At 41.8% G+C, this 15,000-nt stretch overlaps 2 protein-coding genes across 3 annotated transcripts in view; both read left to right on the top strand.

Annotated features, from left to right (window-relative positions):
* The window catches only part of cped1 (cadherin-like and PC-esterase domain containing 1), a 30,160-nt gene extending 22,946 nt beyond the window's left edge, over positions 1 to 7,214 (top strand). For both annotated transcript variants that reach the window (XM_084345930.1, XM_084345929.1), the window contains exons 15-21: positions 1,673 to 1,772; positions 2,114 to 2,250; positions 2,516 to 2,736; positions 2,821 to 2,922; positions 4,063 to 4,150; positions 4,231 to 4,377; positions 4,723 to 7,214. In XM_084345930.1, the coding sequence (XP_084202056.1) occupies positions 1,673 to 1,772; positions 2,114 to 2,250; positions 2,516 to 2,736; positions 2,821 to 2,922; positions 4,063 to 4,150; positions 4,231 to 4,377; positions 4,723 to 4,932 (1,005 nt within the window). In that variant the 3' untranslated portion in view covers positions 4,933 to 7,214. The remainder of the gene's footprint in view (positions 1 to 1,672; positions 1,773 to 2,113; positions 2,251 to 2,515; positions 2,737 to 2,820; positions 2,923 to 4,062; positions 4,151 to 4,230; positions 4,378 to 4,722) is intronic.
* A 904-nt stretch (positions 7,215 to 8,118) lies between these two features.
* wnt16 (wingless-type MMTV integration site family, member 16) lies at positions 8,119 to 13,632 on the top strand. Its single transcript, XM_084345680.1, has 4 exons — positions 8,119 to 8,353; positions 9,879 to 10,105; positions 11,832 to 12,121; positions 12,245 to 13,632. The coding sequence occupies exons 1-4, from the start codon at positions 8,262 to 8,264 to the stop codon at positions 12,701 to 12,703; spliced, it is 1,068 nt and encodes a 355-aa protein (XP_084201806.1). The 5' UTR covers positions 8,119 to 8,261; the 3' UTR covers positions 12,704 to 13,632.
* The last annotated feature ends 1,368 nt before the right edge of the window (positions 13,633 to 15,000 follow it).

Here is a 15,000-nt window from a genome sequence, read left to right as displayed (position 1 = left end):
AACACGTTGAGACAAATTAAAACTCACCTGAATGATTTTTGTCGACAGCAGGACGTCGTTCAGTTCCGGAGTTCAGAACCGGTTTCAGTCCAACAAAGAAAAATGACTTCTGATTTTCTAGTTGAATAAAATAAATCAGATATGAATAAAACGGTTCTGAAGCCTCTCAGAACCTCTTGTTTAGTTCTGTGTTCTGAGAAGCAGCTTGTTACTTTGGTTCTGAAAGCTTCTATAGAAATAAAGTTTATTATTATTTATATATTTTACACAAGATTAAATTGTCACTGTGGTTGTAAAAGTGCAACGATGGAAACAAATAAATATAACAACAACAACAACAACAAAAACAATAATAATAAATATATTTGTCTTATAACAGAATATTAATATTTGACTCTTCAGGTTCCTTTTAAAACAAAGAATAAAAACTCAATAAATAAATAATATTGATGATCAATAATCAGGTCTCAGTCGTGCTGCAGTGACTCCGCCTCTTTATAATAAACATGATGATGTCATTGTGACATCACAACATTAATAAACTGATAAAACAGGTGAAGTTGACGTGGCAGCGAGCGCTCAGACGGCGGCGTGTTGCTGGATGAAAGGTGGCGGCGTTTGTGTTTGTGGCGCTTCAGTCGGTGCCGGCGGCTGTTCTGAGCCCAGCGGCCCGTCTGTTTGAGCGTTTACACTGAGCTCAGGTACGAACAAGAAAATCCCTGTTAAGTTTTCTTCTCGCACTTTGTTGCGAGCTGCGACGCTGCCGTGCAGAATGTGACGCCGCCACGACGAAACCTGCAGCGGCAGCAGAAGAAGAGTGTGTGTCTGTGAGGACGTGTGTGTGCGCAGAGGCGGCGGCTCTGAAGTCGGGGCCAGACGTGGCGGCTCCCACGGGGCCCCTGAGCCGAGCGGGTCGGGTTTGTTTGACCTCTGACCTCTGAGAGCAGCAGAGGATGATGGGACGACACTCGGCAAAGATCTGTGACACAAAGAGCAGAAGAAAAGACTTTGATTTAAAAGAGCAGAAGAAGAAAAAAAAACAGTCACGCTGCTCCTGTTGCATTCTGGGAAATCTCTCAGTGAGATTCAGTCCAGAATTCAGTCCTGGTATCAACATCCTGAGTAATCTGATTACAGTGTTCAGCTCTCAGTGTGTCTGAGTGACCACCTGTGATGATGTCACTTCCTGCTCCCCTGTCCATCAGACAAACAGACACATGTTTCTACTCAAAGACAGAAAGAAGTTCATGAAGAACATTTGCTGAATTTACAAGAAGGAACAAATCAGTCAGAATCAGTCAGAGACAGAGTTTCACACAGTTAATAAAGTTTGTTTTAACTCAACAACTCTTAAAATCACTACATTTGTTAAGAATTGTCATTATTTTGTAAGAAAAGTAACTTTTATTTCATTCAAAATAACATTAAATTGAACAAAAGTAATAATTTGCTCCGTGATTGTTTTTGATGGTTTTGCTGCAAATAGTTAATAAAAAGTTTGAAGGAATAAATTATAATTGTAATTATAATTATAGTAATTATTATTATTATTAAATGATATTATTGTCGTGTCGTTTCTGACAGAACTGGTAAAAAATTTAATTTTATTAAAACTGATAAACCGGCTCGTTGAAAATAAAGTGGACCTGTTCCTGTTGTGGTTCTGTTTCAGGACTGTGGCCTGCTGGTTCAGCCGAGTCTCTCCTGTGGTCTCCAGCCCTTCATCAAGTCTCACACTTCACTTCACACCTGCAGCTCCGGACACCAACCAGGTCTGATGTCACTTCCTGTGGACAAACGGATCAAATATAAATATGATTATTTACATTTCAGAGTTGAGTAATAAACAGCTGCAGCAGGAAGTCTTTGTTTACTTGATGTTTTCTATTGTTTGGTATTTTACACTGTTTATAAACGTGATGATTAGAACGTTGTGTTGATCCAGTTTCACCTGATGGACAAACAGCTCGGTGTTTGTGCTAAGCTACGCTAACAACATCCTGACTCCAGTCCTGAAGTTACAAGTCATATCCCAAAATGATGAACTCATCTGTCTGTCTCACCTGTCTGTCTCACCTGTCTCTGTCTCACTTCTCTGTCTCACCTGTCTCAGGTCGGTGGGTGGTTCCATGTCTCAGCTGTTCTGACAACAGGACGTGTGATTGGAGGGAGGTTGCCTGGCAACCAGATGGCTGTTATCACCCGTTAGTGGACCGTCCTCTGCTGCAGGACTGTATGAGGGACAGGAAGGTGAGGTCATGTGATCACAGGTCAACTGAGGACTCAGTTATACCCACCTGTCCTTGTGTCTGTCTCTCCTCACACTTGTTTGTCTCTCCTCACACTTCCTGTCTGTCTCTGTTTGATATCAAATAAACCAAAAAGAATCAAAATAAATCTTAAAAATTAAGATTTATTGAAACTTGTCTCTTCAGTCTCAAACACCATGTTGGACACCTGTTGAGGTGTCTCACCTGTTGACTACATGAAGACGATTCTTCCCGTCTGTCCTCAGGTGTTGTTCATCGGCGACTCGACCAATCGTGGGATGATGTACTTCCTGATGGAGCGGGTGAACGTCAGTCTGGAGGACTGGGGGAAGGCTCACGACACGCTGGTCTACAGGAACCTGAACGGCGGCCGGACGCTGGTCAGCTACTCGTATTATCCTCAGTTCTGGTTGGAGAAGAAGAAGAGGCCGACATTCAGACAGGCTCTGCTGCAGCTCATCGACAGGTGACAGGAAGTACTCTGAGGTTAAAGGTGTTATTGATGAAAGGTCATGTGGTGTTTCTGTGCTGATCGGTTTCTTCCGTAAAGGTCACGACCGCTGGTGAACTCTAACCTGACAGTCCTGGTGGTGGGCGGAGTCCAGTGGCTCAACACAGATCACCTGAGGACCATCAGAGAGGTGCTCAACAGGTGAGCAGATACACGGACACATCCAGCGACACCAAAATGATATAATTTACATTTTAAACCACAACATTTGCACATAACACACATAACAAACTTTTTATATAGTTTTATTTCTACCGTCCTGCACAGGTGAGACTTCTCTGACTTTTTATAGTATTTAATATTTAAGATTTCTCATAAAGACACAACTAATGAGTTCACTGTGTGATCTTTTTTACAGCATCTGTATGAAACCATCTGTATTGTTTTTAAATACAACAGTGTCATCAGCATACAGCTTTACATCCAGATAGTCAATGACTAACCCTAACCCTCTGATTTAAACCTAACAGGACAGTGTTTGATTTTCATTAAGACTCCTGATAGAGTTACAGTATATCTATATAAGGGGATCGCTTTAGCTGTGTAGCACTGAAACTGTAGAGTACAGGTGTTAGGTTCAGGGGATTGGACCGAAGTTGTTGACCTCAGTCTTGAGTTGAGTCTTCTAAACATTTTTAAACCTGGCTCCGTCCAGTAGATCTCACCTTTAGTGTAATCCTTCAGGGCAACTGCCACCATCACAGTTCTGTTACTCAGAGTGTTTCAGTCTCTGACCGGCTGAGGTTGTTATTATACAGAAACCAGTCCTACAGACTTTTAGTTCAATAATAAGGTCCTTTTTGCAACCAGAAACACAATTCTCGCTCTGAAATCTCGTGAGTTGAGTTGTTGCAGGAAGACAATGGTGGAAATGTGAGTCAGACTCAGAGAGGAGTCTGGAGTTTACCTCGAGGAATTGATTTCTAAAGTCACGACTGAATCAAGTGATTCTGACAATCAGCTGTCACAACTCACCTCCAGAGAGATTTCAGAGTGAGACTTCTCCTTGAATGAGATTAAAGGATCTCTGTAGAAATGGTTTCTGTGATGTTGTCAGACTCTCAGAATAACAACCTCCGTCTGTCAGAGACGAAAAAACTTTTAGTGGACCGGACTGTGACGGTCGCAGTTGCCCCAAAGAATTACATCGCAGCCATTGACTGAATGAGGGCGAGAAACCCCGGCTCATCAAAGTGTTGCTGTCAGGTAAACAGGCATCACGATCAGGATTGTGGTTGCTATGACAACATGTTGACTCTCCTCCCTGCTCCTACTCCTCAGAGAGTCTCTCAGTGATGTGGTGGTGGTGGTGAAATCTTTGGGGATGGGTTTCCATCTTCCTGTGGACGGGATCCGATCACTCAGTCCGGTACGATTCTGTCTGATGACACATCAGAGTCTGTGATGATGCTGATCGACTGTCTCACCTGGATCTGTCATTTGTTTCAGAGAGAGATCCAGGATCTGTACACAGAGAATCAGAACATCATCGCCACAGCAAAGCATCATGGGTTCGAGGTGATTGACACGTTCAGCATCACGATGGGTCGATACAAAGAGTTCCTGCAGGGACGATGTGCCTGCCACTTCCACGAGGTAACACGGCTTCATAATATATGTAGATCGCAACATTTACAGCCTTCTGACCTGGAGGCCGACCACTTCCTGTCAGGAATCTGGTTCTGTTTGTATTTTCACATGTTAAAGTGTAACAGTGGCTGTTGCTGGTTCAGGAACACACGGAGTATCTAACCCAACACTGGAGATAATGACATGAGATATAAGACAGCCAATGAAAACTCAGCTTTCATGATTCAAGTCTGAAAACCACCCAATGAGCATTAATCTGATCAGAAATCTCCTGGACCAATCAGAGAAGGTTGACTGTTAGACACCTTGTTAACAAACATTTAAGCAGCTGTTGGCATCTCCTCTTCACAGGTGGAGAAGTTTTGGTCCAACAGGCCTTCAGACAACACGACGTCCACAACCAACAGAACCAGAACCGGACCAGGACTCAGCGGCCAATCAGGCATGCAGGACATGGACCAGGAGACGTGGCCCAAACCCTTGTCCTATCATGTGAGAGGACCAGTGAACCAGGTGTACTCTGAGATCCTGCTGAGCCGCCTGTGTCCCAGAAACACCTGAGAGTGTGTGTGTGTTTGTGTGTGTGTGTGTGTGTGTGTGTGTGTGGATCAATGTTGACCATGTTCCTGTCAATTCTGTTTGTCTGAACTGAACATTATTATTTTAAACATTAGATAAGCTCATCACAATGAAAAAACTTCAGAGTTGAAGGTCCATAGTAAAAACAGACAGAACCTCTACCTGCTGCTCCGTGAAGATCAACGAGACAATCAGCAGAAGTGCCTGAAATATTTCCTCATGTGCAGTTTTTAATAAACACAAGCAGAATTCACTGAACAGTTTCTGACGAACGGAAGAAACTTTTCACAGTTTTCTTTGGTGCACCAGAAGCGTTGGTGTGATTGTGATCTGCACCGACGTCTCTACGTCCTGATGTGTACTAGCTAGTTTCAGTTCACACCGACTACGTCCTGATGTGCTCCAGAGTGTCTCCAGCTACAGCTACATTCTGGTGTGAGTCAGCTGGTTTTTGATACATACTAACCAGTGTCTCCTAGTATTAGTGCACAACTTTTTTCTAACTAGATTCAGATGTGCACTAGGAAGTACATACTGACTATTTGCTAATGTACTCCTGTGACTTTCCAGCTCGTTCCAAATGAGCAGCTGACAGTTGCTCGTTTGTAATGTGCAAAAGTTAGCTTCAAATGCTACGGATACATTCTAGTCTGGATTGGCTGATTTCTAATGCGCACTAACTAGTATCTTAAATGTACCCCCTAGTTTCTGCTGTGACCTGACTAGTTTCTAATGCACACCTGCTAGCTTTAGTGCACAGCTTTTTTCTTATGAGTACTTAGTTTTTATTACAGCTACTTTCTACTGTCTTCTAACAAGACTCTGATGTGCACCAGCTGGTTTTAGTACACACAAGCTACGTTGTTATGCCTATTAACTAGTTACACTCACGTGCTAGTTGTAATGATCAGCAACTTGTTTCTAATGATCATGAGCTAGTTTGCTAATTAGTAGCTAGTTTGTATGCTTGCTTACTAGTTGCTAGTACGCACCAGGTAGTTTTAGTGTACACTATATTCTTATGAGTACTTTCTAGTTTTTATTACACCAGCAAGATTCTGATGTGCACTAGCTAGTGTTAATACACACAAGCTGGTTTTCAATGTGCACCAGCTTCTTTGTTATATGTACTAACTAGTTTCAATGCTCAGCAGCTGATTTCTAATGTGCACTAACTAGTATCTAAAGTACATCGACTAGTTAATAATGCACACTAACTAGCATTTGATGTAAACCTTCAACATTTTTCTTACAAGAACTTAAATGTTTCTTCACCAGCTACTTTCTAAACAGATTCTCATGTGCACTAGCTAGTTTTATCACACACCAGCTACTTTTTAGCTAGCTGCTCACCAGTTTATTTTAATGCTCACCAGCTAGTTGTTATGTGAAGGTAATAGCTGTAATGCGAACCTGCTAGCTGTCTAATGGACACTGACTTGTATCTAATGTACAGAGACTCGTTTCTGACACACGATAGCTGCTCTTTAATGCGCTCCAGGGTTTTCTCTTTAAGTGCACCAGCTAGTTTGCTAATTAGTAGTAGCAAGTTAGCATGCTCGCTAATGACTTCCTAGCTAGTTTCACATGCGCTGACTAGTTTTAGTGCAGAGCGGCTGGTCTGCAGGTGGTTTGTAGTTTGTGTTGTTGTGTTGACAGAAGCAGTGAAGATCTCAGATGTTCGCCCTCTTTGACTCACAGCAGCCTCTTTGTTTCCTCGTCCACATTATATTTATATTTATATCTATATACCTCAGTCATTCACTTTATTGTGTATATCAGATAATATTCAGCACCAAAGACTCGATGATAACCGTGTTTATCATGTGAAGGAAATGTCTTATTTGACTCTCTGCTTATATTTTCTATATTTTTCTACAGATGTATATTGTGCCTTATATTGTGTCTCTGGACATGTTTACATGCTGGAAAATAGAATATACGAATATTTATATGAACGTCATGATTCTCCTCTGCTCTTTAAAATATGAACATGTTTACCAGAGAGCAAACCGGCACAAACACAATTAATCAAAAACAAATCCGACTGTGAAGACATGAAATCTGTAGCTTCTTCTTCCTCTGCTGCTCATGAATGTTTAAAATCTTCATCTTCTCACATCAAAAACTGTTTCCTACTTAAAATTTTCAGTCACATTTTTTAAAAACTGTAAATTGTGTCTTTATATTTTGTCTTTGCAATAAAAGTTCTGTGTATCATAAATGTTTGATCAGCTGCTGTCAGTCTGCTTTTAATGTGTGAACATCGGATTAACTGAAAAGCTGAGTATGAAAATGAATTCTTTACTTTGGAAACGATTGTTTGATAAAACAAAATGGGGGAGATGTGTTGGATAAATTAAAAAAATAAATATTTATTTATTGCCCAAACGGATTAGATTTTTAAAAAAATATGCATTTTATTTGTATTTGAAATACTTTAATTTGCTTTTTTTTTAATTGGTAATGTGAGAAAAGTTTTACCATCACATTTACACCAAACTCCATTCAAAAATCAACCAGTTACAAGATTTAATTTGTAATCATTGTTTGCAGAAAAAGACTGATGTTGTTTGTGAATCATGTGGAATTAAATTATAAATAACCAGTCAGCTGTTTAACTGACAAACATGTGAGTGGAGTTTGTTATTATCCTTCTTTTACTCACTTTCAACCCCAACACCAAACTCCATTCAAAAATCAAGCTAATTTTAAGTCTTACTTTGAATTGATTCCTAGTAGAAATGTACTGATATTGTTTGTGAATCATCTGCAATCAAATTATAAATCGGCATATCGATAATTGATCAGGCACAACAGAATCCACCAATCAGCTCCTGTCAGTTTAAATGGCGCATTTTTTATATCCAGGAGTCTTAAAATGACAGTTTGAATGAAGCTTGGGGGCAGTAACCTCACACCAAACTCCATTCAAAATTCTAACAATTAAGAGCTTTCAGATCTCAGATTATCGTCTGAATATCCACGAGACAGTCTGCTGTTTGTCTGTTTGATCCTACCGTCCGTCCAATTAGAATGCAGCTGTGACGTCAGCTGCTGAATATGAATCCTCTGCTGGTCCAATGAGGATCCTCCGGGACTCAGACTGGTCCGCTGGTCCTGCTGCTTCTCCTGCAGAACACAAACTGGACCGTGAGCTGAGCAGAGTCCTCCAGGAGGGTCTTCATCACATCATCATCATCATCATCATCACTCCAGGATCATTACTGAGACCAGGATTAACTCAGGCGCTCCGGGACCGGGTTTTAGTATGAGACCGAGACTCGTGCTGATGGACAGATGAAGAGGTGATGGAGAGACGGAGCTGTGCAGTCCGACACTTGTGCACTCTGACTCTGCTGCTGGTGTGTGTGTGTCCGCTGTGCTGCAGAGCCAGCTGGATGTAAGTATGACTGCTGCTGGAGACACAGCTCAACCAAACTCCACTCAAAAAACTATCAATTTAAGACCGAGCAGCGAGGGCACATGCCTTTGGTTCGCAGAACCGAAACACAAGAGTAACTTCTCATTGATCCATTAAAAGAAACGAACCGACCGAAGATTAAAATCTAAGATTTCAATAAAAATACATCAAATCAAATCAAAAGAATTCAGCGAGATTAGCTTCTAATGAAAAACCTGCACGTTAGTCTGCAGTGTGAGCTGGACCCTCAGGTTCTGATCTGGACCCTCGGGTTCTGTTCTGGACCCTCGCGTTCTGATCTGGACCCTCGGGTTCTGTTCTGGACCCTCGGGTTCTGATCTGGACGCAATTAGCTTCTGAAAATCCAATGGAACCGAACTCCGTCAGAAGCAGTGAGTGGGCCATGAAGTGGACTCTCTCAGTCTCACATTAAATACAAAGTTATTATGCGGATCATATTTTATTTCTCCGCACGCACCTGAAGCGACCAATCAGAATGAAGCCTGAAGGTTTCGGTGCTCTGCAGAGCAGCTGTGGTTCAGGATTCACTGAACATCACAAACCAAAGTCCACTTCAAAAATCATCAATTTAAGACCTCACAGCAGCGGTCTGTGTGTGTGTGTGTGTGTGTGTGTGTGTGTCTGTCTGTCTGTCTGTCTGTGTGTGTGTGTGTGTGTGTGTGTGTGTGTGTGTGTGTGTGTGTGTGTCTGTCTGTCTGTCTGTCTGTCTGTCTGTCTGTCTGTGTGTGTGTGTGTGTGTGTGTGTGTGTGTCTGTCTGTCTGTCTGTCTGTCTGTGTGTGTGTGTGTGTGTGTGTGTATGTGTGTGTGTGTGTGTGTGTGTGTGTCTGTCTGTCTGTCTGTCTGTCTGTCTGTGTGTGTGTGTCTGTGTGTGTGTCTGTGTGTGTGTGTGTGTTGTATTAAATTTCTATCTTATTATTTAGAGTGGTTTGTTATTAATGACGCACCTGAAGAGACCAATCACATCTGAAGCTCTGTAGAGCAGCTGTACCTCATTCATTTGTTAGATACAACCAAACCAAACTCCATTAAAGAAAAGGCTCATTTAAGACCTTTCAGCGGAGGTCTTTGCTCTGGTTATAACAGATTACATGAATTCATCTTGTCTTTTCCCTCAAAAACCTGCAGAATCAAACAAAGTGAAGTTTCAATCTGAGATTCATCTGGAGAATCTGACAGCTACCTTCAGAGCTGCATCAGAACAGAATCGTGTCTGTTAGATGGACTCACTCTCCCCTATTTTCTTAATTTAAGTGCGGCTCATATTTTAATAATAATATTTTGTATGGAGGTTCTCAGATTTAATGCCAGAATGTCTTCCTGTACTGAGACAAACCAGTGTCTCATATTTTATATAACTATTTTGAATCCTTGTCATGTGACCCAATGACTCATCATTATTAAAGTATTTCAATTGTATGTATGCCTGATTTTGAAGCTCTACCTACAGATTATAAATGTGCCTGATGATTCCTTTCTCCTCAGGTGGTTGGGTGTGACCTCGGCGGGAGTCCCGGAGAAGCTGGGCTGTGCTAACCTCCCTCTGAGCCACAAACAGCGCGACCTGTGCCGGAAGAAGCCATTCCTGCTGCCTGGCATCCGGGACGGAGCCCGGCTGGCCATCAGCGAGTGTCAGAGTCAGTTCAGACACGAGAGGTGGAACTGCTCTACCAGCCAGGATACCACCGTGTTCGGATACGAGCTAACGAGCGGTGAGGACCAGTCAACTAAAGTTGCTGCAACATTAAGATTTCTTCTTCTTTTGTCCTCAAAAACTCTGCACAAGATTAAACTGTGGATTATTTAAAACCTCCAGACACATTTATTCTGACCTGAAGGTGGCGCCAGAGAAAAGATCAAAGGGGTTATGCTCTTGGAACTTGTTGGATTTGACTTGTAACTTGTTGGACTTGTAACTTTTTGGACTTAGAACTTGTTGGACTTGACTTGTAACTTGTTGGACTTAGAACTTGTTGGACTTGACGTGTAACTTGTTGGACTTAGAACTTGTTGGACTTGACTTGTAACTTGTTGGACTTAGAACTTGTTGGACTTGACGTGTAACTTGTTGGACTTAGAACTTGTTGGACTTAGAACTAGTTGGACTTGACTTGTAACTTGTTGGACTTAGAATTTGTTGGATTTGACTTGTAAGTTGTTGGACTTCGAACTTGTTGGACTTGACTTGTAACTTGTTGGACTTAGAACTTGTTGGACTTGACTTGTAACTTGTTGGACTTAGAACTTGTTGGACTTAGAACTAGTTGGACTTGACTTGTAACTTGTTGGACTTAGAACTTGTTAGACTTGACTTGTAACTTGTTGGACTTAGAACTTCTTGGACTTAGAATTTGTTGGACTTGACTTGTAACTTGTTGGACTTAGAACTTCTTGGACTTGACTTGTAACTTGTTGGACTTAGAACTTGTTGGACTTAGAACTTGTTGGACTTGACATGTAACTTGTTGGACTTAGAACTTGTTGGACTTAGAACTTGTTGGACTTGACTTGTAACTTGTTGGACTTAGAACTTGTTGGACTTGACTTGTAACTTGTTGGACTTAGAACTTGTTGGACTTAGAACTTTTTGGACTTGACTTGTAACTTGTTGGACTTAGAACTTGTTGGACTTGACTTGTAACTTGTTGGACTTAGAACTTGTTGGACTTAGAACTTGTTGGACTTGACTTGTAACTTGTTGGACTTGTAACTTGTTGGACTTGACTTGTTACTTGTTGGACTTGTAACTTGTTGGACTTAGAACTTGTTGGACTTGACTTGTAACTTATTGGACTTAGAACTTGTTGGACTTAGAACTTGTTGGACTTGACTTGTAACTTGTTAGACTTAGAACTTGTTGGACTTGACTTGGAACTTGTTGGACTTGACGTGTAACTTGTTGGACTTAGAATTTGTTGGATTTGACTTCTAAGTTGTTGGACTTAGAACTTGTTGGACTTAGAACTTGTTGGACTTAGAACTTGTTGGACTTGACGTGGAACTTGTTGGACTAAGAACTTGTTGGACTTGACGTAGAACTTGTTGGACTTAGAACTTGTTGGACTTGACGTGGAACTTGTTGGACTTAGAACTTGTTGGACTTAGAACTTGTTGGACTTGACGTGGAACTTGTTGGACTAAGAACTTGTTGGACTTGACGTAGAACTTGTTGGACTTAGAACTTGTTGGACTTGACGTAGAACTTGTTGGACTTGGAACTTGTTGGACTTGACGTGGAACTTGTTGGACTTAGAACTTGTTGGACTTGACTTGGAACTTGTTGGACTTAGAACTTGACATGGGCCTCAGTGGTCTTTGCTCAGGACTTGTTGGTCTTTGAACGTGCAGGACTTCAACTTGTACTGGAGTATTTTACCATTGTTAAGATGATCTTGAATCTAGACTTATGATGTCATCTGACCCTCTCTCTTGCTGTAGGAACCAAAGAAACAGCATTTATCTACGCAGTGATGGCGGCGGGGCTGGTCCACGCCGTGACGCGCTCCTGCAGTCAGGGCAACATGACGGAGTGTGGCTGTGATGGCCGGCTGCAGGGCAGTGGCTCGGCAGTGGAGGGCTGGCACTGGGGAGGCTGCTCAGACCACATCCAGTACGGGACTTGGTTCAGCCGCAAGTTCATCGACAACGCCGTCAAAAACATGTCGACAACCAGAGGAGGGTACACGCTGAGCACCATGAACCAGCACAACAGTGAGGTCGGACGCCAGGTGAGAACCACATGGAGACAATCATCAAATCTTTATTTTTACAAAATAACTGTGTCATACAGTAGTTACTCAAGTACACAGAAGTAACTAAGTATGCCTTCATGTTTTCACTCTGTCATTCAGGCGATCCACAGGACGATGTCCACACACTGTCGTTGTCATGGCGTCTCTGGCTCCTGTGCCGTGAAGACATGTTGGAGGACAATGGCGGCGTTTGAGCATGTCGGTGCATACCTGAAGGACAAGTACGAGCACAGCGTTCAGGTGTCGGACCGCTCGAGGAGGAAGATGAGGAAAAAGGATCAGCGTCGCCTCCCCATTGACAAACAGCAGCTCATCTTCTTCAACAAGTCTCCAAACTACTGTCTGGAGGACCAGCGGCGGGGCATCGCTGGGACCAGAGGACGCCGCTGCAACCGGACGTCCACTGGGCCGGACGGCTGCAACCTGCTGTGCTGCGGCCGAGGATACAACACACACGTGGTGAGACACGTCCAGCGTTGTGAGTGCAAGTTCGTCTGGTGCTGCTACGTCCGCTGCAGGCGCTGCGAGAGCATGAACGACATGCACACCTGTAAATAACAACAACACACCTGCAAATAACAACAACACCTGTAAATACAGACAACAACACCTGGAAACAGAAAACAACACACAAACAAGCTCATGTTGCAGCAAACAGCTGACTGATGTTGAGCATCAAATGCAAAGACATTAAGAACAAATCAGAACCGAACTGAAGAGAGACGGAAAAAGAAACTACAAAAAGTCAACACAGACTAAACAAAGACTCGAGGGAGTGACTTCATCGGTACGCTACAGAACCAACAGATCCACAGAGGATGTCATGCCCACTGCCCTCAGCTCAGTCTGCACACAGCTGGAGGAACAGAGCAGCTGCATCAGGATGATGTTTGTTGACTTCAGCTCAGGATTCAACACAATCTCACCATGAAGCTGATTGGACACTAAACACTCTGGGCTTCAGAACCGGCTCAAAGGTTCTAACAGACATCAGCCACAGTCTGTTCACCCTGCTCCGATCTGACAACAGATATACAAGTATCTGCTGCCATGTGGCAGGAGATCCAGACCGTCAGACTACAGAGCAGCTTCACTCCTCATCATCATCATCATCCACTTTATAAAGCAGATGTGTTTCTCTGTTGATGAAGCATGAAGCTGTTGTAAAAGACAATCCAGACCGTGGATGTTTCCGACTGTTGTGGCGTCTCTGACACTCGATCATCGAACTGATCCTGGATCTGTTTTTCTTTGGATCTTTGTTCAGTTTGTCTTCAAGACTCAGAGACTGAAGGATATGACAGTTTGATCAGTTTCTAACCCTGAAGTCCTGATTACAAGAAAAACTGATTATTTATTAATAATCTGTTGTTTCAGACTCAAAATCAGAAAACAAAACATCGTCCTGATTAAATGAACAGAAAGAAGAAATTACATTTTTTGTATTATATTTTTGTCAATAAACATTTATTTATGTGAACATCTGACATGTTTGTATTTTTGAAAACGTTATTTATTCTTTATTATCTGGCTGTTCGTCCGTCTCAGGACCAAACTGAGTCTCAACATGTGTTTTAAACAGATACAACAGATATGAAGTTATATTTTATAAAAACAAACAATCATTTAGCACCACAGATTGTCTCTGGAAAGGTTTCAGGTTACATGTCATCCATTACTGAGTGACAACAATTAATAATGTCATCATTTAATAGATTTATTGATTCACTTGGATCCCCATCAGCCTTCCCAGGGTCCACAGCCCAGATCATTTCATCTCACCAGTAAATCCTCTGTTTGAAAACATAACTTAGATTTAAGTTGAACTCAAACATTTAAATACAGTAAATATTTTAGTTTTAATCCAATAAATGTCGGCAGTGTGTCCTCCTGATTTATAGTATCTCATAAATAATATGTGTGATGCCTGCTGCAAATTCAATTTCCCTCGGGATATAAATAAAGCTAAACTGATAATAACTGCTGAAGCTTGTTTCACCACAAATATATACAAATACAAAGAAAAGTAAATATAACGAAAACATTTTTAAGTTTCAAACTGAAAATGTTGATTTTTTCTTTGTTAAGAAGATTCAAAGTGTCTGAGCATCGTGTGTCACATGTTGTTAAAGCTGCTGTTCAGAACTGAACTATGAAAACAAACAAAATCATCAGAGACTTCCTGTTTGTCTTTAACCACTCTGCTGCCCCCTGGTGGACTGAAGGAGGACTGCAGAGACCAGGCGTCTCTGAGCCAAGCCTGAGAAGTGATTCATGTTTACACTCTGATGATCAATAACAACAATAACAACGTGTAATGTTTACAAAGCTGTGACTTCATAACAAGGACCAGGATCACGTTTACAGATGAACGACACTGTTTATAAACAAACATCAGCTTTAACTTTACAACAAACAATCATTCAATTAATAGTTTATAAAACATCCCACTGTTTACTAACAGTGACACAAAGTTTAATGAACTCCCTCATGATGTCATCATAAAGAGTTTAATTTAACTGAGCGCACAAACCAACAGAACCAACAGAACCAACAGAACTAATACAAAACTTTAAACTTTTCTACACTGAAACAAAGTTGATGTGAAATGTAAGACTTCTGTGGGTCAACATGTGATTTATGGAGATGTCTGTCCTGTTAGTACTGCCACTCAGCACTAATGTGTGTGTGTGTGTGTGTGTGTGTTATCAGCAGTGTGTGTGATGACGGAGCAGAAAGTTTCAGGAAAGAGGGAACACAAAAAGAGCGACAGAATCTTATTTACAGTCCAGGATTTCCTGCTATTCACTACACACACACACACACTCACACACACACACACATACACACACACA

The sequence above is a fragment of the Pagrus pagrus genome (assembly GCF_965226575.1).
Source record: "Pagrus pagrus genome assembly, chromosome: 23".
Classification (NCBI taxonomy): Eukaryota; Metazoa; Chordata; class Actinopteri; order Spariformes; family Sparidae; genus Pagrus; species Pagrus pagrus.
Note: the sequence above shows the minus strand (reverse complement) of the source record. Positions and strands in the feature narration are given on the sequence as shown.